The following is a 24,631-nucleotide window of genomic DNA, read 5'->3' as shown; positions in this document are numbered from 1 at the left end:
TGTACGCGCCATGCCGGCGCTTAATTCTTTAACCATCGCGGAAATGGAGGTTACGGCGTCACGCTTTTTATATGCGGCGGCCACTCTTGGCACGCGTTTATGCGCCCACCACGCTTTCATCGAGGCAGCGCGACGCCGATTATCCGCAGTTAACCGGGGGATTGCGCTGGAGACATCCCCGGCGAACCTTCCGCCGGCAGCGGTTGGTTTGGGCGAGAGATTACGGCATATGATCGAGAAGATGATCGTGAGCGAATCATCGAGCCCGCCGAAAAGTCATCAGCCGCCATCATCGCGGATGCATCGCTCCAGGGATGGGGCGCCTTTTTTATTTCAGACTCCGGCGACGTTGGAATTGCCGGATGAAAATAGGAGAGGAAGCCTTTTCTTATCATGCAGGCCGAGGCACGCGCGGTACGCTTAGCCTTATCGGCCTTTCCCGCCATCCTGCCATCCACCATGGACGTTTGGATGGGCAATAATTCGCTGCGAATAAAGGCAGCTCGAAAACACACGCCATGACGTGGAGGCTGCGACGGATACATGGGTTTTTGGACTCTTGCGGAATACAGGCATTCTTTGCCTACGTGCGGTCTGCAGAAAGCCCCGCAGACGGCGTATCACGCGGTCGTGTGTTTGCAGTTCAGGACTTGGTGAAGGGGTGGAACTTGCGAAGGGGAGCGGCGGGGTCTTGTGGTTGGAGGACCCAAAGTCTGCCACTTCGTAATAAATAAATAAATAAATAAATAAATAAATAAAAAATATATACACTTATTTGATGTTACACGTTGAGGGTATAATGGTGAATCCATTCCTATTCCATACATTCCTTTCTTATTCTTACCTTGTTTGTTTTCTGTGATTGATAAACTCGGGATCCGGCCAGCTGCTCAGAAGATTATTCTGTTTTTTATTTTTCTTATTATTATTATTATTATTATTATTATTATTACTTATTGTGTGGAAGGAAGTTTATTGCTGCTTTTGGCCAATGAAATCCTTTCATTGCATTTTGCTTCTGTAAATCAATTCATTTGTGCTTCTCTTTTACGTTTATCCCCATATGTTACGTTTTTTTTTTGCTTTTTTTCTTTTTTTTCGGCTTAGTAAAGAATGAAGCTTGTAGCGCTGCTTGAGTCAAATGCCCGAAGATTCTTAGAAAATGACCAACCTCTTAGTGCCATTTCTCTCACTGCTATTTTGCGAGAGGTGAAACCCAATTCACCAAGTTATTCAATTCTTCACGCAAAAGCTCTTTTTGCTGCTCGTGAATACGATTTGGCTATGCGTTTGGCGAGAAGTGTGATAAATGATGATGCAGAGAATTCAGAAGCTGTTTTAATTGCTATGAAATCAGCCTATGAATTAGGAGATACAAAGGAATGTTCTTTTTTTGCAGATAGACTGAAGCAAATACCCTTTATGAATGTTATTGCTCTGTGCTATTTGGGAAAGTGCGCTGAAATTTCCGGGGACACGAAGAAGGCTGCATACCATTATCAATTGGCCTTGGAAATAGATCCTTTTTGTGGTGAAGCAATGACCGCTTTGGTTGAAAGAAAGCTTTTAAATATTACGGATCTTCGTGCTCTTATCGATTCTTTACGTTTCCCATCAGATGCCGAGGTGCTTCGTGCATCTTACAAGGCCCGTTTACCGTCTGAATTGGTTTCTCAGGAGCATCAAAAATACATTCCAAGGACAATATTGAAGTTACAGGCTGCTACAGCCGAATACGAAAGGAATGATTTACAGCAAGCATTGGTTTTGACAACTGAATTGCTGGAGATGACACCTTTTAATCGTGAGGGTGTGTGTTTACATCTTTCAATTTTAGTGAATATGAAAGCTACTTCAAAATTATTTGATCAGGCCCATTTTTTGGGTAATAATAAGGCTCATACGGAATTGGCGGTGTATGCCATGGGCTGTTTTCATTTTTCTCTGTCCAACTATGAGCGTGCCGGACGGTTTTTCAGCAGAGCGACAGAACTTGATGCCTCCTTTGCTGAGGCCTGGATTGCATACGGCCATTGCTACGCAAAACTGGAGGAAGGCGAACAAGCATTAGGTGTATATAGGAGGGCGATGAACTATTTTCCGGGTCTTCCATGCTGTAGTACTTTTGTCGGAATGCAATATAGTAGGATACATCAGTGGGGATTAGCCTCTTATTTTCTTGAGCAAGCTAGACAAATTATTCCAAATGACCCACTCGTGTTAAATGAGATTGGTGTTTTACATGCGAAAACTCACAGATTACAAGAAGCCGTTAGATTTCTTAGAATGGCTTATCAGTCTCTTCCTAACCCTGAAAATCCATCGGAACATCGAGATTGCATAATTTTTAATTTAGCGACGGTTTGCCGGAAAATAAAGCATTATGATGAGGCCTTATCATTCTATACTTTGTATGTTAAATGTCGGCCAAATGCTAGTCATGGTCATTGTGGTTTGGCATTTACTTATCACTTAATGGGTAACATGAAGGTGGCGATAGCTCATTATCATATAGCTTTGAGCATTAAAGCAGACTCTTTTTATCGTGACATGCTTGACCGAGCTTTGGCGACAGAGTTTGAAGAAAAGGCAGTGGGGACTGCCTGGAGGCCGGGGGGCGGTTTGGGGTCGCCTTCTCCGGATGATGTGTCTTTTTCGACTGTATCACGAACCCTTCGTTCGGAATCGGTGGCCGGTGAAAGTATAGGACCTTCACCTGGCCCAAGTCTTGGACGAAGCTTACCTTTTTAAAATCTTTATCTATTGATACGGGGAAATGAGATTGTTACCCGAGCTTTGATTATGAAGAGGAAAAATAAAAAAGAAAAGGGTTTGGAGAGCGGTTTAGGCTTTATTTTTTTGTTGTCAATTTATTTGAACTTTATCAATTTTTGCTTTTATTCGTTTTATTTTATTTTAGTATAAGAACAATGCCGTCTAGCGCGGAATATGCCTCTATGATGGAATTGGATGAGGTTCTTATTCAGCGATTTCTTGCTGGTTTTCAAGGTGAAACGGAGGAACAACTAAACAGCCTGTTGGAATTAAAGTCTTTGGTTGAGCCATTGGATCCCAAAGTGGCTCAGGGGGTTGTTTTTAGAAATTCTGGAAATTGTTCAGCGACAATTGAATGCCTTCGGAAACTAGGAGAAAAGCACTCCGTTAAGACTGAAATTAATGGACATGGGGAAAGTCCTCGTGATAAAAATATAGAAAGGAGTTTTTTTTCTTGGCTTTTCAAAAGAAAGCCAAAACGCGAAGTTACAAAATCAACCCCCGAAGGGGCGAGTACCAAGGCTGATGATGATGGTACACCTTCTTCATCCAAAGTTAAGGAAAATGTATCCATTTTTATATCTCCTCATGAGATTAGAGAAAAGCCCCTTCCTCAGGAAAGAGAAAATAATGTTTCCCAGGAAAAAGAACAGAATTTCGATCATGTTTCATTAACTCGTCCAGTTATTAGGAGAAGTCATGAAGAAGAGGAGCTATCAAAGGAGTACAATTTTTATGGGAAACCTAGTACAAATTTTGTGTCAGTTTCTGATCCTGGTGAGGAATTTCAAAAGATATATAGCAAGTTTTTGGAGTCAATGTCCTAGTATATTTATTATTATCATTATTGATTTAAATTTATTTAATTTTTATATTTGATTTATTCTTTATTACAAACAATAATAATAATAATAATAATAATAATAATAATAATAATAATAATAAATTGTGTCTATATATCTATTTATACATGCATGCTTTTTCAAAAATCTTAATAGGAGATGTTTTTTCACACATTAAGACGTTTAGCCGTCTCGAAGGCGGCAATTGAGAGTTACATTGATTATCTTCGAAATGCGGACCGAGAATTGCCCGCATTAAGCGAAATTCTCCCGCGGCATCAGGCGAATACTAAAGAACTTTTACAGTTTCACTCACTTTTATGTGAAGTAATGCAAGAAAACGGCTTTAATTTTATGGGCATTAAGGTAATACCTCCTTCCTCAGCTGCTTTGCAGTGTTTGAGATGGACTGACGCCGTTTGTGTTCCGCTTTTTTCAAATGCATTTCAACAAACTGATTTTTCAGTGAAACAACAGCGGATTCACTTTGTTGAACCGCTTTTTGTTTTGCGCTTGGGCCGTGATGCGCCGTCTCAGTTGACAGCAAATGCGGTTGTTGCCGTATGTGATACATTTCGTCCTGGAATCGAGCTTAATGGGTCACGTTTTCCTTTTTATCCTCCTCATGCAACGGGATTTGCCGCAGATTTAGGAGGTTGCATTGGTGTTTGTCTTGGTGAAGAGACTGATCTTGGCAATACTTCTTTGGATACATTGGGGAATCATTACTTTGTGATGACTCGAAAAGACGAGCCTCTTCAGGTTGGATCCGGAAAAAATTGTCTGGGTGGCCCTTCTGCGGTGGTGGCTTTAGCGGTATCTTACGCAGCTTCTATGGGGAAGCCTCTTCGTACTGGACACTACGTTTTTTGTAGTGGAGTGGGATCGCGTTCTCCGGCCGTGCCAGGTGAATATAAAGTGAATTATGGTGTGTACGGTAGTGTGATTTGCTCACTTTCTTGAAAGGATTTAGAGATTTTCTATTCTTACTGGTTATTTCCATTTCTTTTCTTTATATATATAATATATATATAGTATATAATATGTGCATTTAAGTTGCTTATTATTATGATTATCGGTCTGTTTTTTTTTTCTTTTTTTTTTTTTTTTTTTTTTTTTTTGCACTTCACATTAGGGGGAGAAATGATAATCCGGATCATAGGCGATAGTTGGGTTCCAGAGGATAAAGTGCTCATCAGCGTTCGAGAAGATAATGAAATTAAGTCCTCTCTTCCAAACATTATGAAGAAACTTTTGATCAAAAGAATAGGCGATTACAAATTTTATCATACAATAGGGGAAAGGAAATGTGACTATGGACGGCCTATCGATACCCATTCCACGTGGAAACAAATAGGTGTTTCTAGTGGGAGTTGTATTTATTTGACCAAAAAAGAGCCTTCCTTGAAGGAAGAACCAACAAGCACAATTGATTTGGCTGAAAACAAAGAGAAAGATCAAGAGGTGACCATGAATATCCCAACGTCAGACGAGGTGATTAATATTCCACCATCAGCTGCTTCCGTCGTCATTACGGAAGAAAGTACGCATAAAGATTTGATGAATTACCCACAAGAAGTTACTAGACCCATTTATACAACCACATTTAATTCTTCCATTCAGGTTGGATTGACCTCTCAAGAAGAAATTGTTGCCTTGCCAGTTCAGCCATGCAGCGGCAAAGACGAAGGGCAACTCCCTGTTTCAACAGGATATCAGCAAAACACTGATATGACAAATCAGAACCATACATCTCAATCAAACAAAACTCTTCTTTTACAAGAGAGCCAGCATTACTTAAAAAAAAGTGGGGCTCCCGGGCCTTCTTACTTGCCAGAAGTTAATTATCGTTGCTCCTATGATTCTCGGGCGACTGCACCGCCTATTCTTGAAAAACCTTCAACGGGTCGAGAGAAACGCGATTTGTTACTCCGTCGTTATGAGCGTACAGCCTACATGGTTTCCTTATATGAGTTTGCACATCTGGAACTAGAACGGCAGCGCCGACGAGCTGAGGAATTGCTTCGTGGGGTTCAAAGAGGCTCATTTTGTTCTCGAACACCCCAACCCAAACTGCTGTACAAAATCTAAATGAATATTAACAGAGAACAAAAACATGTGTTGGAATAAAAAATAGCATTGAACCTTGGCGTTTTTCCATTTGTATCTATGCGTTATGGCCTCTGCTGATAGTACTACGAGCTTCTCTTTTATTATTATTATTATTATTATTATTATTATTATACAAGGGTTAGTTTTTTTTTTTGCTGAGGGATTTTGTCATTTAAGAGCTTGAATACCACCGTCATTATGTCTCTTGTTGAAAGTCAGAAGGGTATGACGGATCTGATACCCTGTAATGAGCAGTGCGGTGGGGATTATGGCAACTACTCCTTTGGTCAAGGGGATTTGGATGTTACTGTTACAGTTCCGCTTCCGGAAAATACGACCAAAAAAATGCTTTTGGTGCAAATTACAGCTTCCAAGCTAATTGTGGGTTTAAGAGGCAAGCCACCTATTATTTCTGGAGATTTTTACAGACCTGTCAAGGCTAGTGAATGCACATGGTGTATTGAGGACAAAAGGCTTCTGGTGATTAATATGGTGAAAACAAATTCTCAGCACGAGGAATGGTGGCCTTGCGTTGTGGTTGGTGAACGTCAAATAGACATGAAAACCCTCAAACCGCCAAGCAAGCACGTTTCCGAACTAGATGAAAGTGCCCAGGCAACTATTGCGAAAATGATGTTTGACCAGCGACAGAAAATGCAAAACCTTCCAACTAGTGAAGAAATGCGGTTGCAGGAGATGATGCGAGCTGCTCAGGGGGCAAAGTAGCTTCTCCTTATTTGTTTCTTCTATTCACCCAAGTGATAACACGTTATTATTACACTATTATTAATTTTATTTCTATATTTTCATTTTGTTGTAAAATAACAAAAACAAAAACATATTCTTTTTAATATGTGTATAAAAGAAATTTGCTTTTTGCGACCATTTTGTATTCTTTGGATTGCTATTTCAGCTGCCTTATTTTTCTTGACAAGTGGCCTTTTTTGGTTTGTAGCAATGAGTTCTGAAAACCCCAAAAGCCTTGCCAGTACTCTTGAACGCCCTGAATCCTTTGATGATTGGCTTCTTGGAACCCATTATTCCCAGAAGTACATGGCGACGTTGCGGCTTATGGAAAATTCGAGTCCCATTTATTCTATAGAAAAAAAACGGGGTATGCATGCTGCCCCTGGTAAGCAGCGCTCCCGGATCCAGCGAAAGGGCATGCCATATCGAGCAAATATATCAGCAAAAATTGATGTACATTCGATGGAAAACCCTTCAAAGCATGCATCAGAAGCTACTCGCAAGAAAAATGTCGGAATGTTACCTCCTTGTGATCCTGTTGTGTTTACCGGGAGGAAAAATAACGCCTCTTTGAGGGGTGCGGGGGCCACGGAGAGCCATGTGGATGAGCCGGTTGAGGTTATGGAAACCCGGGATCTTCTTCGGGAGTCGTACTATCGAATAAAAAATTCATGTACTGGAGTGTTTCCGGCTCTTCTAACCCCTTATCAACGTTCTTTTTGGTCGTACAAAACGGTAAATGATCATCAAAGCGCTGAGCTTCCCGTTGACAGTAGGACCGCAACAGAGAACAATCGGTCATACAATGAGTTATTTTTGCCCCCAAAATCACAAAATATAAATGATATACCGCTTAATCAACGAGCCGTCACATTTAGGAGACACCCTCCCACTGGCCCTCCTTTGTTTGCTCCAACTCCACCTTCATACAAGTGGCTCAAGAGCATGCGTTGAAGCACCAATGTAAATAAAATTAATTTCTTGATTTTTTTTGTTTGCTGCCTCTGTTGTATAATTATTATGATGATTATGCGTTCAGCTAATTTTGGCTTTTCATTTTCAATTTCTTCTTTGGCCCTAAAAAATATAAAAGGGGCTGGAGCGAGAGCGAGGGTATGTGAGGAAAGAAGGAATTGACAAAAACACCCCCCAAAAAAAAACACCAACAAAAGCTCATGTGTAATATGCCTCTTTTGTCATTTGTAGATGCGCCTGATAAAAACTCTGTTGATGTCTGTTTTTCAAATGTATTTATTTATTTTTATTCTTTTGCCACCCGTATTATTTTTGCTCCATTTGCTTTCTCTGTTATTGTTCTCTCCACATCACCATTATGTAAGTTTCCAAGCAAAAAAGGAAAATGGGCAAGGTCCACGGCTCATTGGCACGTGCCGGAAAGGTGAAGAACCAGACCCCGAAGGTCGCTAAACAGGAGAAGAAAAAGCAGCCCCGTGGTCGTGCGTTCAAGCGACTGAAGTACACTCAGCGTTACCTTGCCAAAACGCTGAAGCCGGGTGAGAAACTCCACATGAACAAGCAACCACCGGGCAAGGCTGGCTAAGGCGTAGGAAGCATTATTTTCTTTTTTTTCTTAATTTTGCGACTCAATTTTATTTTTTACTTATTTGCCTTTTCGTGTGCTGTGAATAAGATAACATTAGCTTTTGATATTTCTCATGTGTGTATTATTTGTCCTTATACATATTTATGTCTTTTTTTTTTTTTTTTTGCTTTGTGATAGGGCTTTCTTGAGCTAGCAAAAGGAAAATGGGCAAGGTCCACGGCTCATTGGCACGTGCCGGAAAGGTGAAGAACCAGACCCCGAAGGTCGCTAAACAGGAGAAGAAAAAGCAGCCCCGTGGTCGTGCGTTCAAGCGACTGAAGTACACTCAGCGTTACCTTGCCAAAACGCTGAAGCCGGGTGAGAAACTCCACATGAACAAGCAACCACCGGGCAAGGCTGGCTAAGGCGTAGGAGCGAAATCCCAACGATCTCATTCCTTTAATTTTGTTTTTATTTTCTACTTTAGAAATATGAAATTTTTTTTCTTGGACATGCAAAGAAGACCTTTTCTTGTGGGCCATCTATTCTTCTTTCTGAAGTTGCTACTAAAAAAATAATTTTTCATCACTCGAACTTTTTTTCTTCTTCTATTTGCTTATTTACCTTATTATGGTGTATTCTTCATATTTCTCATGGAAGGTTGTAATCATGGGCGTTTGCCAGGCCAAGGGGACCCACACAAAGGAGGAGCACAATCCCTCCAGAGGGTGTGGTGAGAAAGCCCATTTCCTAAGGAAGAATATTGAAAATGGGAGTCCTGTAACTTCTCCACGGAATCGCGAGCTGCAAACTAAAGCCACGCACTACCTGCGTTTATTTCTCGAGGGAGCGGAGTCTGTTTTCGGTGGGGGATATCCCTTTAATTCACCAGATGAGCAGTATCACGTTGCCTTGACGTTCTTGAATTCATGTGTGGAGGTGACACGTATGAAGTTCCGCTTAAAAACCGTCGTGATTGTCGATTTGATCGAGAAGATTGCAACTGAAAAAAAACTAAAGACAATTTTAAGCATTCTACCTGATGTGAAGGAAAACTGCGTTGATGAAGGCTTCGCCCGACTTCTTCATATGTGGTTTGAAAATAATTCCGGCTTCTCAAATACGCTGGACAGGGTTGATGATGGACCCGTGATGGTGGGTAAAAATATGAATAAGAATGCCAAAAATTTGACTGGTTTTTCAAGTATTTTAGCTTCTTATCTTCGTTCGGCAATTTCGATACAAGCGATGAATATATTTCCGAAATTTGTACACGATGGAGACATTATGACGGTAGAACAGTTTGGGAAATTTCTGCGAGAGACGCAACGCACAGATGTAACAGATTCTCAGGTGAGAGAAAAGTATAACTACCGTTTTGGTGGGGCAATTCATAGGTATAACTTCAACACCTACCTGGGAGGTTTGTCAACTAACTGTGCTCTAGATCCGTTACGGACGAAAGACGTTTGGCAAGATATGACGCAACCGTTGACTCGTTACTCAGTTAACACAGCACGTATTGAAAACGAAGCTGATCTCACGAGAGCCTTGGAGGACAGCTCTAGAGCCTTTCTCTTGAACTTAAAGAAAAATGAAGAAGGCGTGCTCTGTAGTGGGACTTGTCCCTTGCAAACCATTCTGGAGAGTATTCAAAAAAATGGCTTTGTAACTAACTCCTATCCCATTGTTTTGTGCCTCTCTCCGGCAAAACCTATCTCATTGGAGCTTATGGACGAGCTGGCTTGTATCATTACAAAGGACTTTTCTTCTTTGTTGGCAAAAGGTCTTATGTTTGAAGGATCGATTATCAGTGATCCTAAATTCAGTCCTGCTGCCCTTCGAAAAAAGGTGCTTCTCTTGGGATATCAGAGCCGATTGAAACCCTTTGTTGGATGTTTTGTGGCGGACATGAACAGGGATGGGCTTGGTGTACGCGTGACGGATGTTGTTGAGGGTACTCCTGCCGCAAAGGGAGGTTTGTCTAAGGACGATTGGCTGACCCACATTAATGGCGAAGCTATTCAAAACAAGCAACACCTGCGTGAACGACTGGCCAAGTTTCATCTTGGTGAAGAATTTACTTTGAGGAAAGAGAATTTGGAGGATATCAAGATAGTGGTGGGGGGTATTGTTGATACAGATGACAAAGGTGCATCGGCTTCCCTATCAAACATCTTATTTTTGAAATACACCGACGGCAATTCTGAAAAGCCTTGGGAGACACAGGTCTTAGGAGGGAAAACGATTCAGAACTCCAATCTAAAGAGGAAGGATCTTGACGATCATTTTGCACTCTTCTATAGCGAAGGGATTAGTGCCAATTTGGATCACATTGGCATTGCTACCGAAATGGGGGTCCAATTTATCGACACTGGAATTCTGCAAGAAGCTCAGATGTGGGCTCATGGTCGATTTGTAGATAATGGAGGTAGTGGGTATCTTATTAAGAGTGACTCTGGGATGGAAGGAACCGTAACTGCGACGGTAGAAATTATCGCCGGACCCCAAGAGATCAAAGGGGTGGCTTTGACAAAAGGAAGAGCTCGCGTATACGGCGCTGGCTCCGCTCGCGTCGATGGAAGCAAATTTACATTTAAGGGGTGTAACGATGCAACAGTTACTGTGATTGACTGCGAGTTTGCACAAAATGGAGGTTCCTTTAGTTTCTCTGCCGCGTTTCCTTTGGCTCTCCTGCGTTCCGGATGTCGGGTCCTACCCTTGCGGCAAACTGGTGGTCCCAAGGATCTTGGTGTTCCCACACCTTCTGCGTATTGTTACATCCGACGAGATGTTTAGACTGCAGGAAAGTGGGAGAAGTTGTTTCATGTAAAGCGCAATAACGCTGGTGGGAAGAAACGACGAAAAAAAGAATAACAAAAATTAAGCGGCAGTAGCCAAAGAAAGGAGAATCAATGGCAAGAACAGGGCTAAGCGTAAGCAAAAGTAACCACAACCACCACTACGAAAAGGGAGAAAAAAAAGTAAGCAGAAGCAAAGGAAATGGGGAGAAGGAGGGGTGAAGAAAAGAAGAGGCAACGGACTCGAATTTGTGCTCAGATTGTGAATGATAACTCGGAAGCCAAGGAGAACGGGAGCCGCGCCGGGTTGCACAATCAACGATGGCCTTACGATTAGATGTTGGAAAATGAACTAACGCAAAGGTTGAATTTCTAACTAGTTCATGGGAAAGGAAATGAAAGGGATGGGGTAGTGTCTTCAATTTGAGGCGTCTTCACTTTCTTTGAGTCCTCGCGGCAGGTTGGCTTATATGGAGAAGAAAGACTTTAATGAGAAAATTTAGAAATATTCTCTTTGTTTTTTTTTTTTCTTTAACCGCTTTAGGGACGCCATTTCCCTTTTGGGAGAAAATGGGGGTTCCGATGAAATGCCCCACCGAATATTTGTTTTTCGGTGTGCCCATATTTATTCTCCTTTTTCTTTGTGTCTTCTCACTTTACTGGATGTGTTAACTCTTTTGACTCGTCTCATTTTATTTTTTTATTTTTATTTTAGAGGTTCTGTGCAGTGTCTGACATTGCTTTTTGTTATTTTATTTTTTAGCGAAGAGGCAAGTAGAGAGTGTGCAATATTATTGCCTGCAGTTGTTGTTGTAGGCGCCGATGCTTCGGCGAACTTCTTGGAGAGCAGTTGGGTACACACCAGTTAATCCAGATACTTCCCCTATGCTTGCCTACAGCCAGTACCACTGGCACTACAACCTGCCACAGGGAATGGAGCGGCCGCATGGGGTCAATCGAACAATGACGGCACCGTATCAAAGTGCCCACTCACTTGTTAACAAATATCGAGGCGTATGGATTGAGCTTGACATGCATCCCGCTTTTCGCGTAGCGCTGGAGCCACAGTTACGCAAACTGCCCCAAGGACGTACCATACCAAAAACATCTGTAGATGAAGTTATTTCGGATTATATTAATACGGCACACCTTATCCAGGACGAAATGACGAGAGATCTTTGGCTAGCAAAGGTGCTTCAACACTGTGCATTTCAGAGAAGCAACGAGGGCATGGCACTCTGGGAGAAGTACTGCCATTCACGCTTTATAGCTGATGGGGCTACTGCGACGCCACCGCTCCCCCTAGTCAAGGCCATTCTGTTCTACTGTAGCAAAATAGATTACCAAGGGTGGAGCTCTATTTTTCAAAAATGCTTAAAAAATGACTGGAACTACACTCCTCTATTTGACACGGCCCAGTGGAATTTCTTGTTGAAGAGCGTCGGGCGTATGGGCGACGAGAAAGGGGTCCGGCTCATTCTAGAAGAGATGTTGGATGTGCAAGCTGACCTCGATCGTGTGGAGGCACGATCTATCGTGATTGCGCTTAACGCCGTAACTGACAACGACATTTATGAATACATAAAAAAGTACTTGTTCAACTTTGGTGAACGTAAGGTGAAGTTCTTGCGTATCATTTACTCTGATCTACGAGGCCACGGGGCGGGGAAACTTCGGATTCCTCTCAAAGAAAATGACAAGATGTTTTATCATGTTTGTTGGCACAGCAGCATCCGCGCTCCGAGGCAATTTTCTCCACGTCAGTTGTATTTCGATTACACACCTTCAACCCTCGGTGCAAGTGTACACAATCCGAACGCAAAGATTGATGACATTGTCAAGGACAAGATCGAAAAATGGAAAACAGAGGGACTTCTTCCCGAGGACTATGTGCACGAAGATCGTGTATATGATCGTGGAACTGCTTTCAAAAACGTTGCTCGCCAGGAGAAGTGGAAGAAGATGCCAAGGATTGTGAAGAGCAAGAAAATGGGTTACACGGGTGATCCGTAAGAAGGGAACCTTAAATGTCATGGGCATTGTCTTTTCAATATCATATGCAATTTTCCGCGCGTCATGGCGCAACGGGGAGGCCTTTGCAACACTAAGAAAACGACCCCGTATTGTCATCTTTTGGAATACCGAGGTCTTTAACGTGGTCATTCCTCGAGACTACTTATTAAAAAGAAACGGTATGTGGACAACGATGTTGTTGGAAGTGCCTTATTATTTCTCGGGTTGGCAGGCTTTTCCTTGACACTACTGGAATACATTCAGCCTTGGGGAATTGCTGAGTACGCGTGATCATGTTGGTTGAGGCTGCGGTGCTGTGGGGGAGTGGAAGCAAAGAAGAAGAAAAAAATCAATTTCTTTGGTGGACTGCATCCTCTTCTTTTTGCTTTGCCTACAATTATAATTGAGCACCCCTGATAATCATGGTGCAATAATCTTTTTTTTTTTCTTTTTTTAAATGTATTTTTGGAGAGAACGGGACAAAATTAGGTGGGGCGACATGTTGCGAGGGTCCTCTTTTCTCCTCTCAAACGCTCTCCACAATCCTGGTCCATTTTTGGACGGGGCTCTTCAGATAATAAAACTTCATTTGGCACATAAGAACGCTGCAGCGGACGGTAACGCAAGGGCATGTCGTGCCATCGAGAGTGAATTCATGCGAGAAGTTGAAATGTTTCGTCCATTTTTTACGATGTCCTCTTCACTGACTGTGGCAAAACTCTACACAAAGAAACTGCACAGCGCATTGTCGTATTTCCGCCTTCATGACGACCCACTTATGCGGCAGCTGGACCTCATTATCGGAAAGCAGAGCATGCGCCATGGTACAAGTGGTCACAACGGTATTTTTAAGAATTCAGTTGCGACTAATTCAAGCGCACTGTCCTTCCTAGAAGAAAGGGAGGAGACTGTGCTCCCGACCGAACTTCCTCATCCGCCCAAACCGGATCCTTTGACACCGCCTAGGGAGGGTGCACTTAAATTGCCTCTGCGCCATCGTGGGCACTGGGTACTGCGGGAACCGGAGATTGCCATCACTCGGGCAGAGCGAAGGAGTGACCCCTGGTGAGCAAAGTAATAAAGACCGGAGGAAGAAAACGGGAGCATACACATGCATTTCGACTTTTTTTTTTTAAGACTTTTTTCCACCCTTTTCATGTTGTGTTTACAATTTCATGTAGGACATCTGACCGATTGGCTTCATTTGAATCATCTCAAAGGTATTACGGGATAGTGAAGCTACATTTCATGGCGGACGCGTACATACCCCTCATGATGACATCAGGGGTGCCCTGCGTTCTTACATCCACTTCCTTTCCTGAGGCTCTTCGAGAGACGTCCAATGAGTTGGTTTGCGATTCTGGTTTGCGCTGGTTACACAAAAATGCCCATTTATTGGGTGACGTGCGCTCATCTGGTTTCTTGCTGGCGGGGGCGAAGGTGGTCGTTCGGGGAGAAATCGCCTCTGTAACTCTCGCAGATGCCGTTATTCTCTGCGAAGAGTGTATTGTGCGCCCACCGCTACGGTCATTGTTGAACTTAAATTCAATTGAGTCATCCCCTTTGGTGATAGGCTCCGCAACAGTGATTGGGAGACGAACAGTGTGTGAAGCAAAGTCAGTAGGAAGCTACGTGCATGTTGAGGACGACTGTGTCATTGGGGAGTGGGTGGAGGTCCCTGATGGTGTGTGGCTGCGTTCGGGATGTGTTGTGCCCTCTGGGATGAGGCTTGCGCCTTATGTTGTTTACGAGGGACGTCCAGCACGTCCGGTGGCCAGCCTAGATGCGGAGTTGCATCAGATATTTATGAAGGAAAGAGTTTACGAGGTGTTCTCTGCTCCATCGGATCCTGTGCCACAGTGAGAGGTGTGTGCATCTAAAGATTTTTTTTTAGCGGTGGCATCCTTGTTTTGCCTGTGTGGGCTGTGGGGTTTTTACAAATTTTTTTTTTGGATATTTTGCCCTTTTTTCCCCACCAGACCCTCCTGCTTTTCAGTTTTTTTTTTTCTTCCTTTTTTTAAGCGTCCGTAAACTTAGAAGGCACGTTTTTTTTGAGAGTTTTTTTCTTTGTTTGCCTTGGTTTTTGGAAAAGACGCGTGCGTTTCGGTTTTTTCTCCGTGGGATGTCGCAGAGCGTGGAAAACAATGCCCTTCTCGCGGAGATTGCTCAGCTGAAGCTTCTCTTGGCTGAGAAGGAGGCTTTAGTTGCCAACGACGACACTGGTTCAGTTGTCAAGAAGCCCAAAAAGAAGAGCCAAAAGAATATGGTGGAGACAGAGCCTGTTCAAGGGTGTCGTGACTTTCCTCCTGAGGCGATGCGCTGCCGCCGCCATCTGTTCGATGTTTTCCATGCCACTGCGAAGACTTTTGGCTTCGAGGAGTACGATGCACCGGTTCTGGAGTCGGAGGAGCTGTACATTCGTAAGGCTGGAGAAGAAATTACCGAGCAGATGTTTAACTTTATTACAAAAGGTGGTCACCGTGTGGCACTACGACCTGAGATGACGCCATCGTTGGCTCGCTTGTTGCTTGGAAAAGGGCGCTCCCTTTTGCTACCGGCGAAGTGGTACTCCATTCCACAATGTTGGCGCTATGAAGCCATCACTCGCGGTCGCCGTCGTGAGCATTACCAATGGAACATGGACATTGTTGGTGTAAAGTCGGTGTCAGCGGAAGTGGAATTGGTGTGTGCGGCATGTTGGGCTATGCGGAGTCTGGGGCTATCGTCTAAAGATGTTGGAATAAAGGTCAATTCGCGCAAGGTGCTACAAACCGTGGTGGAGCAAGCGGGCGTTACGTCTGACAAGTTTGCTCCGGTGTGCGTTATAGTTGACAAAATGGAGAAAATTCCTCGAGAAGAGGTGGAGGCGCAGCTGGCCGTTTTGGGTCTTGAGCCCACCGTGGTAGACGCAATCACGACGACACTTAGTCTCAAGTCTATCGACGAGATTGCACAGCGTGTCGGCGAGGAACATGAGGCTGTGAAGGAGCTGAGGCAGTTTTTTGAACAGGTGGAGGCGTACGGCTACGGCGATTGGGTTCTCTTTGATGCGAGTGTGGTGCGTGGGCTGGCGTATTACACGGGCATTGTTTTTGAAGGCTTTGACCGTGAGGGGAAGTTTCGTGCCCTTTGCGGGGGCGGGCGGTATGACAACCTTTTGACGACATACGGCAGCCCAACACCGATTCCCTGCGCCGGTTTCGGTTTTGGTGACTGTGTGATTGTTGAGCTTCTTCAGGAGAAGCGGTTACTTCCTGATATTCCACACGTCGTCGATGATGTCGTTATTCCGTTTGACGAGTCCATGCGGCCTCATGCGCTTGCAGTCCTTCGTCGGCTGCGTGATGCCGGTCGAAGCGCTGACATCATCCTCGACAAGAAGAAGGTGGTGCAGGCCTTTAACTACGCTGACCGTGTCGGAGCTGTGCGGGCTGTGCTTGTAGCGCCAGAAGAGTGGGAACGCGGTGAGGTGCAGGTAAAGATGCTCCGCGAGGGCACTGGAAAGGAAGAGGGCGGCGCTGAACGTGGTTTCGCCGTGCCACTGGACCGACTCGTGTGAGAAGAGGGAGGATGCCGGTGTGCGGGAAATACCAAAAAGAGCAAAAAAAGGAAAAAAAAAGAGGCAAATAAAAAACTGTAGAAAACAACAACGAAAGATGGGCAATAGAAGGCGAGAGTGTTTTGATAGCAGATATAACTGAAGAGCATTTGAAGCGGGAGGACGAGGAGTGAAGGGGAGTCGTGTAAGAAATAAATACAAATATCGGATGTAGCTGGAGCCAAAGTGCGTGTGGCCTGACTGTGTGCAATGACGAGTGGGCCCGTGGAGGCTTCGATGCTGTTTCCCGGTGAGACCTCTTTTACCCCCTTTTTTTGGCACGCAGAATCGTAGAGCACACGTGTCGAACGCAAGCAAAGCCAACAAGCCGCCCCAAAGAAGGAAAGAAGAAAAAAGAAGGAAAAAGAGGAAAAAAAAATAAACGATATGAGCGAGCACCAACTGGATATTGGGCTACTATGCATTACGAACGTGTCACTTATTAGTGGACCGCAGCGTCCGGAAGAAGATCTTCATGAATCTGCCACGCATGCCATGCGGTTGCTTCTGAATGAGTGCCAGGAACTTCCAACGACGAAAAAGCGGGGGAAGTTTGACGCGAGCACAACGCTTGTGCAGCTGCCGCAGCCTGTTATGCTGCTACCGCGCGAGAAGGCCCCACCGAGGCCAAAGCCTCTCACTGCGTGGGAGAAGTTCGCCCTGAAGAAGGGGATCGCCCTGAAACGCAAGAAGAGTAACCGTGTCTTTGACGAGGAAAAAAAGGTGTGGAAGGATAAGTGGGGGAAGCGCGCCCGTGAGGAACGCGAGAAACATGACTGGCTGAGGGAGGTGGGCCCCAACTACGTCCCACAAGAAGAAGGCGGCGATCCATTCTTGGATGACCGCAGAGCAAAGAAAGTCCGACTGGAAAAGCAGAAGAAGAAGGAAGAACATAATAAACGTCGCTCAGAGCACATTGCACGGGCACAGGAGGAGGTAAAGCATCTCAGCGCCGTATCAAAACATCTAACTACGGCGTCCAATGGCAAGTATGACAAAATCTTGTCGAGGAAGAAGGGAAAGAAGTGAAATTGGGCCGTTATTTGTTTCTTTTTTAAATATTTCGATTAAAACTCTTTTGACTCCCGTTTTCTCGTCTTTTTCCATTTATGTGTGTGTGTGTGTGTGAATAAGGGGTGAGAATGGCTGGTGGCGGTGATTGTTGACATGCGACCTTCTTCTTCTTTTTCTTTGAAATGCCCTTTACTGCTATTGTTTGCTTATTGTTATTATGCCCAGTTCTAAATTTCTTTTGCTGTTACTGTCATTATACTTGCTACCTTCTCTTCCTCCTCTCCCCGTCGTTTTGCCCACGTGATACACACTCCACACGGCTTGTAGCTGATACAACGCTACCATTTGCCGCACAACGCGTAAGACAACAAACACACAAATACCAAACCTTTTTGGATGGGCGGCATACCCTCGAAAAAGTCTGTTCGTAATCACGGCATTGACGGTGTGGTGAAAAGTTCTTCGAACAAAGCGCAGGGGAAGAAGATGGAGGCACCAGAAGCAGCAACCGCTGCGACAGGAAAAGAGACCGCGAAGACTCCTTCAAAGGCCATAGGTGAGGCGCAGGTGCAGAATATGATCACACAAGAGGGTCGTGATATTGTGATTATCCACGGCAAAGTGTATGACGTTACCTCCTTTACGGCGTCACACCCAGGTGGCGAGGCGGCCATCAAGAGCAACGTTGGCAAGGAGGCGGGGGAGACGTTTGAAAGCATGCATGGCTCTAGGGCACACGAAAAACTTGAAGAGTTCTTGCTTGGACCATTGGAGGTTGCACCCTCCGTACTTACGGAATTTGAGGTGCAACGGAGGATCAGCGAGGATAAACGTGTACTGTTGATTATTCACGGATATGTTTATGACGTCACAGGATTTGTGGCGTCACACCCAGGAGGTGAGGCAGCTATCATGTCTAAACTCGGGGAGGAGGTGGGCGAGGTGTTTGAACGCATCCACGGGAAAACCACAAAGGAATTGGCCAAGGATTTTATTGTGGGGCGCCTGTCGTCAACAAAGGTGGACGTCAAAGACGCTGCTCCCAAATCCCCTGCGGTGTCAAAGGCGGTGATAGAGACGAAGGTGCTCGAGAGTGTGGATGTGGCAGTTGATATCAAAAACATCACATTTTCGTGCCCAGAAAAACTACGGATAATGCCTGGTGGGCACATTTCGGTGTTGGTTCCTGATGGGTCCAGCAATGGATTCATAAAAGTGAGCCACTACACCCCGTTCGTATGTGAAGCGACTAGCTTTACCATAACCGTGAAGAAGTATCCGAATGGTATGACTTCTTCTTATCTTCATTCGCTCAAGCCTGGCGACACCATGAAATATGAGGGCCCTCTTCCACCAAATTGGGTCGTGGAGGAGGACGGAGCTTTGAGGAAGGAACAGGAGGACAAGAGACATGTGCTTTTCATTGCGGGTGGCGTTGGTATAACTCCGATCTACACAATGGTGGAACATCTGCTAAAGAATCAAATCGCGTCGGCAACGCTTGTGGCAAGTTACCAAGTGCCGGAGGTGATGCTGCTACGCAAGGAGTTTGCTTCATTTATTGAGAAATACGGAAAGGGCGCTGGGAAGGATACCACGGAGGGAGGGGAGGTAAACGTGTCTCCCCGCAAGAAATTTGAGCTACACTATGTCTTCACCAGAACAAAGGAGGCGCCAATTGTGCCGGAGACAGGTAATGTACATTTGGGTCGATTTGGCGCCGAGGTGATGAAGCAACTGTCTCCCACGGTGTCGTGTGTCATCTGCGGTCCTCCCAGCTTTGCGGATGGCGTTGCGAAGGAGCTTGTAAAAAATAATATCTGCAACTACCAGCAGGTGCATGTCCTTTAATTGGAGGCTGCACTCTCTTCCCATGTAAAAACCACATCTTTTCAACGAGTCTTACGCTTTAGAATTTTTCTTTGCTTTTGAAACCAGTAATTATACATGTATAGAAATGAATAAAAGTCTCGCGAGACGGCGAAAACAAATGGAGGGGTGAGAGAGACAGAGCGACGAGCCCTCAAATTCTTCCAATCGGTACGTGAATTTATTAGGGGGCTACGGCTTTTCGGGATATTCTTTCGCTGCTCCTGTTGTTGCTGACGGCTTGAGTGCGGGTGCGACCAAAAATTATTTTGACCGGGAAATTTCCTCCTTTTCGGTGTATTTTACTTTCTTTTTTTGGCTTGAAGTCGGGGAATGTTGGGGGGTCGGGGCTATTTTTTTTGTCTCTATGTAGAGGGTGGAAAGCGGCGGCGATGAGGGACGGAGAGGGGGTAAAAGGGGCGTTTGGACCCTTTTTTTATTATTATTAGGAGCTTGTGAAAAGAATGATCGCGGGAGAGCTGGCTAACCTAATGAATGTATGTGTATATCCTGATAAACGAAGGCATTCTTTATGATACTTTCCACCGTATGAATCTTTTGGGAAGAACGCGACTTTTTAGGGGGCAGGGAGCGGATAGAGGCCGGATAATTTTTATTTTTATTTTGCCATCCCACCCTAACCCCCTTTTGATTCCCACCACGCGGCGGGGTCTTGTGGCTGGAGGACCCCAAAGTCTGCCACTTCGTAAGTAATAATATTCAAATCCTAACTGAGGGCAAGGGACCATGCTAGTGGTGCACAGAATTCTATATATTGAATGAAAAGAAAACATTCAAACAATTAACTAACGAACCTTTTTTCCCTAACTTGTTTGGTTTCCATAGGTTTTCAGGATCCGGCCAGCTGCCCGGAAGATTATTCCCTCTTGCGAGGGTTTTTTTTTTCTTTCCCATCCGCCTGCCATTTTTTCGCGAGGAGAGCGACCGAATAAATCGTGAGCCTCAAATAAATATATTCGAAAGGAGTCCGTCAATGTATTTGTGCAGGCGGTGTGTAATGCGTTTGTTTGTTTGTATTTTTGAAGGCTTGCAACAGTTGTGCTACGGTGTCTTTTGTTTGCTCCTGCAACATCGCCCTTCAGCCTTTATTGCACGTTACTGCAGCCGATCCCATTGCATTACTTTTATTCTTCTTTGCCTCGCATAATTTTTATGGAGTGGCGTGTTAGTCGTGTGTCCGAGTGCAAGTTTGTTGAAGCAGAGAGAAGGAAAACGCGAAGGGTATCGGGGTAGAAATAGGGTAGCAGGAGTTTGCTGTCATTTACTTGTCGGGGCCAGACGGCTCAGAGACAAAAACAGACAAGCGGCAGCACTGAGAAGAATAAAAAGGGAGAAAGGTAACAACACACGCACACAAACACACGGGAAGGTTTCTTTTTGTGTTTTTTCCTTTTTTTTTTCTTTGCATTAGGAGGCAATCACCAACACCCAGCGCCAGGCTAAGGGAAAGGAGGTTTTTGGTGAAGCATCTGCAAAGATCAAATTGCCTCCAACGCTTGTGGCAAGTTACCAAGTGCCATGCTGCTACGCAGTTTGCTTCACTTATTGAGAAATACGGAAAGGGCGCTGGAATCAAGAGGATAAACGTGTTCCCCCACTTGAGCTACCTATGTACCTTTTTCTTTGGATCTTTTTTTTTTTTTTGGAATATATATATATATATTGGAAATGAATAAACGTCTCGCGAGACGGCGAAAACAAATGGAGGGTGAGAGAGACAGAGCGACAAGCCCTCAAATTCTTCCAATCGGTACGTGAATTTATTAGGGGGCTACGGCTTTTTGGGATATTCTTTCGCTGCTCCTGCTGTTGCTGGCGGTTTGAGTGCGGGTGCGATTAAAAATTAATTTGACCGAGAAATTTCCTCCTTTTCGGTGTATTTTCCTTTTTTTTTTTTTTTGGCTTGAATTGGAATGGGGGGGGGATTTTTTTTGTCTCTATGTAAGGGTGGAAGGCGGCGGCAAGGGAAGGGGGTAAAAGGAGCGTTTGGACCCCCCCCTTTTTTTTTTTTTTCCTTCCCTCCCCTGCCATTTTGCGTTCCAGGGGAAAAAATCAAACAAATATAAAGGCCAATGTAGACGGGGGAAGTTTGTTGTTTGAGTTAAGGTGTTTTGTTGTAATTTTTTTTGTGGAAAACAACAAAAAAGGAAAAAGACAGAAGAAAAAACAAAACAAAGGGAAAGTCGCGGGCAACACGGCAGCAGTCAGTAGGAAAAAGGGCTTCTTTTGTTTTCCTGCGAAAAAACCGCTTTTTTTTTTATTTTCTTTGAGCTCTCTCTTCATATCAGCGCTTAGTCATACATAAATATATATATACACATATATACATATATATATTATTCCTGCAATCTTTGGTTGGCTGGTTGGTTTCTTGTGCTCGCAGCTTTTCCTCTTAAATCGTTGCGGCCCTCGAAACTCGTGCGCGTGTTTGGAAGGAGTCGGGGACGGGACGGCAAAGCCAGCGCGTCAAGCAATTGGGATAAAAAAGGAAATTGAGGAAGAAGAAAAAAGAAAATAAAGCAATAACAAGTCAATCCAACCTTCCAAACTAGAAAACGAGCAAATAAGCAGCTACGTGACTGTCCATAGTGTGCAGGCATGCGTCGTCAAGGCAAGAATACCACAAAGCGGAGTATGCTGCTTCGTGTTGGCTCGTTTAGTCTCGATGCTGAGCGTACGGATGGGAGTACGGTCATGGCGGGACTTTCGCCGACTTCTGGGGGCATCATCACACCTCGCCGCATCGTGCGAAGTTTGAATGTGTCCCCTGCCGTGACCCAGCTTGTGCCACTGGACGCCGTAGCTCAGCGTCCTCTGTCGACAGAGACGAGCGCCACTGTTCTTAGCGAGGAGGTCTTGGATGATTTGATCAGCGAATCCGTAAGCGCAACTTATGTGCCCGAAGGAAGTCTTCCCCTACTGGGAGTACATAATGGACCCGCTGAGGGAATGACGGCGTCGTTTGACCCTGGCAATCAAAAAAGCATGAGCTACAGTCTGACACGGATGACAGATAAGGATTCCTTGTGTTCGTCTTCGCTCTCTGGCGGGTCCTCCACCCATTCATTCTCTCACGAATATACGCTTGCGTTTGACGTAGAAAGTGTTTATAGTTGCAGTTTGTCGTGCGTGGGCGACGCAAAACACGGCACACGGAGTGTGAGTCGTCAAATGGCCTCTCCCGCTGCAACAGCAGCCGAAACAGCGGCTGCCGTTGCAGCCGCCACTCCGAATAATAGCGTTCCGGGCTGTGGGGACACTATCACAAGGGATCCAGAAGCCGGCATTGTTCAGCTTATTGCGACTGGTGACGGCTCCAACGCCGTGGAGTTTGGACGGGGGCGAAGGATTGTAAACGTGCGACGTGAGGAACGTATCGGCCGTGGCGGGTACGGTGACATATTTCGCGCTGTGGACCTTGACACAGGCCTTCCCCTCGCCATAAAAGAAATTCTTGTGACCGCAGATATTAGCAAGGATGTGGAGAAGCAGCTTCGTGCATTGGAGCGGGAGATAAGAGTGATGCGAAAGTTAAACCATAAGCACATCGTCAGCTACTATTCCGCCAGGCGTGACGAATCCTGCAGTGCATTACTGATTTATATGGAATACGTTGGTGGTGGTACGATTGCGCAAAAGCTTCGTACCAATGGCCCCTTTTCCGAGGATGAGACTCGGCATTACACCCGACAATTACTGGAGGGATTGGATTACCTTCACCAAAGACGCATTGTGCATCGTGACTTAAAAGGTGATAACTTGTTTCTGACGGAGGATGGTGTTCTTAAAGTGGGAGATTTCGGCACAAGTAAAGAGTTACAAACGACGCTTGTGACAGACAGTGTGGCTGGCACCCCGAATTTCATGGCACCAGAGGTAATTGCCTGTAGTGGTCATACCTGCATGGCCGATATATGGTCGGTGGGTTGCTGCGTCTTGGAGATGCTGACAGCTCACCCACCCTTTTGGAATTTAGACAACCACATGGCAGTGATGTTTGCCATCATGAAGGGTCGCTTAGAGGAGCAGTTGCCACACCAAATTTCTGGAGACGCCAAAGACTTTATTAGAGCCTGTCTACGCAACGACCCTAAGGAGCGCCCGACGGCTGCGCAGCTGAAACAGCACCGTTGGCTGCTATCCAAAGAGGAAAACGAGGATGTGGGAAGCCGCGTGCAATCGTGTCTCTCCTTGTCAAGTTTAGGATTCTCAAATGGAGATGGGAAACACAGGGAAGGCCAGTGCACCACGCAGGAGGGATCAATGACTGCCAGGAAGGATGTCTTTAAGAGCAGCACGGCGCCGGTCGTGTCGATCATTCCTGACGGAAACAACACCAGCGGTGGGAGCCCCGTAAACAGCTCGAAGAGTGGGAGCAAAAAAACAGGAAAAAGAAAGCGAATACTGGACCCGCCCGCGCCCTCGACGGCTGCCAAATCCCCCAGCGGCAGTGCACCTAACCTCATGCCGCCCCTCGCCACCCCGTTGAGCAACGGCCAGTTGACCAATCACACAAAACAAACCACGACGCGGTCTGCGCCCCATGCGAATGGCGTCAAACACGGTAAAAGCAACACCAAGGTTGGTATTGGCAGCACTAGGAACGGCGGCGTGAGTGGTGGCCGCGGCGAACCGAAGCGCGGCGGCCTGACTTCCGAGGGGTATGTCGTCACAAAAACGACCAAAGGTGGGCGGCTCACCACGCCAAGGCTGGAGGCCACGACGTGTTCTACGCGTTAACAAACGGTTGTGAGTGCGTGGCAGCAATGCGTCCTTGCGGCACACTTGTAACAAAGGGTGGCCGGGCTGGGGAATCGTTTGTGCGGTCTCCACCACGGTTTCCGGAAATAGATGGTTCTCTCAAGCCAAAATAAAAGGCGCTGGCGCGTGGGCTTGAAGGAATGAAGTCAAATAAACATAAAGGAAAGAGTGTGCGTCTGTGTCCGGATTAAAGTAAGTTAAGGAGGGATAAATAAATAATTATTAGACACCACGTGAGGGAGAGAGAGAGAGTGGACCCGTGTCCAGCCAAAAGAAATAAAAAAACACCCACCCACACACACACAAACAAACAAAAAACAAAAAGAAAAAAAAGGGAAAAAACAAAAACAATAGAAAAGTGATTGAGTTGAGAGGGGAGACTTCCTTTTTTTTTTTTTGTGTGTGTGTGTGTTTCTTTCTTTCCTTGTGCCCATCTGTCGACGTCGCTATCAGAGTCACGAGGGATGGGAAGAAATGCCGGGGAAAATAATACCGAAGAAATTATTTAATTATTATTGTTTTTTTCCTTTTTTTT

At 45.2% G+C, this 24,631-nt stretch overlaps 16 protein-coding genes across 16 annotated transcripts, besides 26 other annotated features; all 16 read left to right on the top strand.

Annotated features, from left to right (window-relative positions):
• Positions 1 to 934: a mobile genetic element.
• Positions 1 to 4,586: a sequence feature (areas merged during assembly that could not be assigned to a particular haplotype. This can correspond to areas where the two haplotypes were merged or to regions with more than two copies in the genome that were merged during assembly.).
• Positions 681 to 903: a mobile genetic element.
• Positions 726 to 768: a microsatellite.
• Positions 911 to 958: a microsatellite.
• Tc00.1047053507019.140 (CDC16, putative) lies at positions 1,114 to 2,751 on the top strand (the record flags this gene model as incomplete). The annotated part of the gene is made up of 1 exon (XM_806164.1): positions 1,114 to 2,751. One exon carries the CDS (start codon positions 1,114 to 1,116, stop codon positions 2,749 to 2,751), a length of 1,638 nt encoding a protein of 545 aa, XP_811257.1.
• Tc00.1047053507019.130 (uncharacterized protein) lies at positions 2,931 to 3,602 on the top strand (the record flags this gene model as incomplete). The annotated part of the gene is made up of 1 exon (XM_806163.1): positions 2,931 to 3,602. The coding sequence occupies one exon, from the start codon at positions 2,931 to 2,933 to the stop codon at positions 3,600 to 3,602; it is 672 nt and encodes a 223-aa protein (XP_811256.1).
• Positions 3,603 to 3,668: a sequence feature (AT_rich).
• Positions 3,671 to 3,720: a microsatellite.
• Positions 3,777 to 4,580, top strand: Tc00.1047053507019.120 (hypothetical protein, conserved; the record flags this gene model as incomplete). Its single annotated transcript, XM_806162.1, has 1 exon — positions 3,777 to 4,580. The coding sequence occupies one exon, from the start codon at positions 3,777 to 3,779 to the stop codon at positions 4,578 to 4,580; it is 804 nt and encodes a 267-aa protein (XP_811255.1).
• Positions 4,587 to 5,056: a sequence feature (areas merged during assembly that could not be assigned to a particular haplotype. This can correspond to areas where the two haplotypes were merged or to regions with more than two copies in the genome that were merged during assembly.).
• Positions 4,629 to 4,662: a sequence feature (AT_rich).
• Tc00.1047053507019.110 (uncharacterized protein) lies at positions 4,686 to 5,708 on the top strand (the record flags this gene model as incomplete). Its single annotated transcript, XM_806161.1, has 1 exon — positions 4,686 to 5,708. The coding sequence occupies one exon, from the start codon at positions 4,686 to 4,688 to the stop codon at positions 5,706 to 5,708; it is 1,023 nt and encodes a 340-aa protein (XP_811254.1).
• Positions 4,701 to 4,738: a microsatellite.
• Positions 5,057 to 13,806: a sequence feature (areas merged during assembly that could not be assigned to a particular haplotype. This can correspond to areas where the two haplotypes were merged or to regions with more than two copies in the genome that were merged during assembly.).
• Positions 5,828 to 5,861: a microsatellite.
• On the top strand, positions 5,928 to 6,455 carry Tc00.1047053507019.100 (nuclear movement protein, putative; the record flags this gene model as incomplete). Its single annotated transcript, XM_806160.1, has 1 exon — positions 5,928 to 6,455. One exon carries the CDS (start codon positions 5,928 to 5,930, stop codon positions 6,453 to 6,455), a length of 528 nt encoding a protein of 175 aa, XP_811253.1.
• On the top strand, positions 6,582 to 7,430 carry Tc00.1047053507019.90 (hypothetical protein, conserved; the record flags this gene model as incomplete). The annotated part of the gene is made up of 1 exon (XM_806159.1): positions 6,582 to 7,430. One exon carries the CDS (start codon positions 6,582 to 6,584, stop codon positions 7,428 to 7,430), a length of 849 nt encoding a protein of 282 aa, XP_811252.1.
• Tc00.1047053507019.86 (40S ribosomal protein S30, putative) lies at positions 7,837 to 8,037 on the top strand (the record flags this gene model as incomplete). The annotated part of the gene is made up of 1 exon (XM_806166.1): positions 7,837 to 8,037. The coding sequence occupies one exon, from the start codon at positions 7,837 to 7,839 to the stop codon at positions 8,035 to 8,037; it is 201 nt and encodes a 66-aa protein (XP_811259.1).
• On the top strand, positions 8,244 to 8,444 carry Tc00.1047053507019.83 (40S ribosomal protein S30, putative; the record flags this gene model as incomplete). Its single annotated transcript, XM_806165.1, has 1 exon — positions 8,244 to 8,444. The coding sequence occupies one exon, from the start codon at positions 8,244 to 8,246 to the stop codon at positions 8,442 to 8,444; it is 201 nt and encodes a 66-aa protein (XP_811258.1).
• On the top strand, positions 8,650 to 10,818 carry Tc00.1047053507019.80 (hypothetical protein, conserved; the record flags this gene model as incomplete). Its single annotated transcript, XM_806158.1, has 1 exon — positions 8,650 to 10,818. The coding sequence occupies one exon, from the start codon at positions 8,650 to 8,652 to the stop codon at positions 10,816 to 10,818; it is 2,169 nt and encodes a 722-aa protein (XP_811251.1).
• Positions 11,510 to 11,534: a sequence feature (AT_rich).
• Positions 11,643 to 12,833, top strand: Tc00.1047053507019.60 (hypothetical protein, conserved; the record flags this gene model as incomplete). The annotated part of the gene is made up of 1 exon (XM_806156.1): positions 11,643 to 12,833. One exon carries the CDS (start codon positions 11,643 to 11,645, stop codon positions 12,831 to 12,833), a length of 1,191 nt encoding a protein of 396 aa, XP_811249.1.
• Tc00.1047053507019.50 (hypothetical protein, conserved) lies at positions 13,291 to 13,902 on the top strand (the record flags this gene model as incomplete). The annotated part of the gene is made up of 1 exon (XM_806155.1): positions 13,291 to 13,902. The coding sequence occupies one exon, from the start codon at positions 13,291 to 13,293 to the stop codon at positions 13,900 to 13,902; it is 612 nt and encodes a 203-aa protein (XP_811248.1).
• Positions 13,807 to 14,198: a sequence feature (areas merged during assembly that could not be assigned to a particular haplotype. This can correspond to areas where the two haplotypes were merged or to regions with more than two copies in the genome that were merged during assembly.).
• Positions 14,082 to 14,696, top strand: Tc00.1047053507019.45 (uncharacterized protein; the record flags this gene model as incomplete). Its single annotated transcript, XM_806167.1, has 1 exon — positions 14,082 to 14,696. The coding sequence occupies one exon, from the start codon at positions 14,082 to 14,084 to the stop codon at positions 14,694 to 14,696; it is 615 nt and encodes a 204-aa protein (XP_811260.1).
• Positions 14,199 to 16,604: a sequence feature (areas merged during assembly that could not be assigned to a particular haplotype. This can correspond to areas where the two haplotypes were merged or to regions with more than two copies in the genome that were merged during assembly.).
• Tc00.1047053507019.40 (histidyl-tRNA synthetase, putative) lies at positions 14,956 to 16,392 on the top strand (the record flags this gene model as incomplete). The annotated part of the gene is made up of 1 exon (XM_806153.1): positions 14,956 to 16,392. One exon carries the CDS (start codon positions 14,956 to 14,958, stop codon positions 16,390 to 16,392), a length of 1,437 nt encoding a protein of 478 aa, XP_811246.1.
• Positions 16,605 to 16,975: a sequence feature (areas merged during assembly that could not be assigned to a particular haplotype. This can correspond to areas where the two haplotypes were merged or to regions with more than two copies in the genome that were merged during assembly.).
• Positions 16,767 to 16,814: a sequence feature (T-rich).
• Tc00.1047053507019.30 (ribosome biogenesis regulatory protein (RRS1), putative) lies at positions 16,819 to 17,460 on the top strand (the record flags this gene model as incomplete). Its single annotated transcript, XM_806152.1, has 1 exon — positions 16,819 to 17,460. The coding sequence occupies one exon, from the start codon at positions 16,819 to 16,821 to the stop codon at positions 17,458 to 17,460; it is 642 nt and encodes a 213-aa protein (XP_811245.1).
• Positions 16,976 to 19,328: a sequence feature (areas merged during assembly that could not be assigned to a particular haplotype. This can correspond to areas where the two haplotypes were merged or to regions with more than two copies in the genome that were merged during assembly.).
• On the top strand, positions 17,842 to 19,296 carry Tc00.1047053507019.20 (nitrate reductase, putative; the record flags this gene model as incomplete). The annotated part of the gene is made up of 1 exon (XM_806157.1): positions 17,842 to 19,296. The coding sequence occupies one exon, from the start codon at positions 17,842 to 17,844 to the stop codon at positions 19,294 to 19,296; it is 1,455 nt and encodes a 484-aa protein (XP_811250.1).
• Positions 19,329 to 19,816: a sequence feature (haploid, non-Esmeraldo-like haplotype).
• Positions 19,762 to 20,196: a mobile genetic element.
• Positions 19,817 to 20,169: a sequence feature (areas not merged during assembly with more than two copies in the genome that could not be assigned to a particular haplotype).
• Positions 20,170 to 20,203: a sequence feature (haploid, non-Esmeraldo-like haplotype).
• Positions 20,204 to 22,093: a sequence feature (areas merged during assembly that could not be assigned to a particular haplotype. This can correspond to areas where the two haplotypes were merged or to regions with more than two copies in the genome that were merged during assembly.).
• Positions 21,633 to 21,672: a microsatellite.
• Tc00.1047053507019.10 (protein kinase, putative) lies at positions 21,934 to 24,075 on the top strand (the record flags this gene model as incomplete). Its single annotated transcript, XM_806154.1, has 1 exon — positions 21,934 to 24,075. The coding sequence occupies one exon, from the start codon at positions 21,934 to 21,936 to the stop codon at positions 24,073 to 24,075; it is 2,142 nt and encodes a 713-aa protein (XP_811247.1).
• Positions 22,094 to 24,631: a sequence feature (areas merged during assembly that could not be assigned to a particular haplotype. This can correspond to areas where the two haplotypes were merged or to regions with more than two copies in the genome that were merged during assembly.).
• Positions 24,397 to 24,447: a sequence feature (T-rich).

The sequence above is a fragment of the Trypanosoma cruzi genome, genomic scaffold (assembly GCF_000209065.1).
Source record: "Trypanosoma cruzi strain CL Brener 1047053517131 genomic scaffold, whole genome shotgun sequence".
NCBI lineage: Eukaryota > Euglenozoa > Kinetoplastea > Trypanosomatida > Trypanosomatidae > Trypanosoma > Trypanosoma cruzi.
The sequence above is the reverse complement of the archived record's forward strand: the minus strand, read 5'-3'. Positions and strand labels throughout refer to the sequence as shown.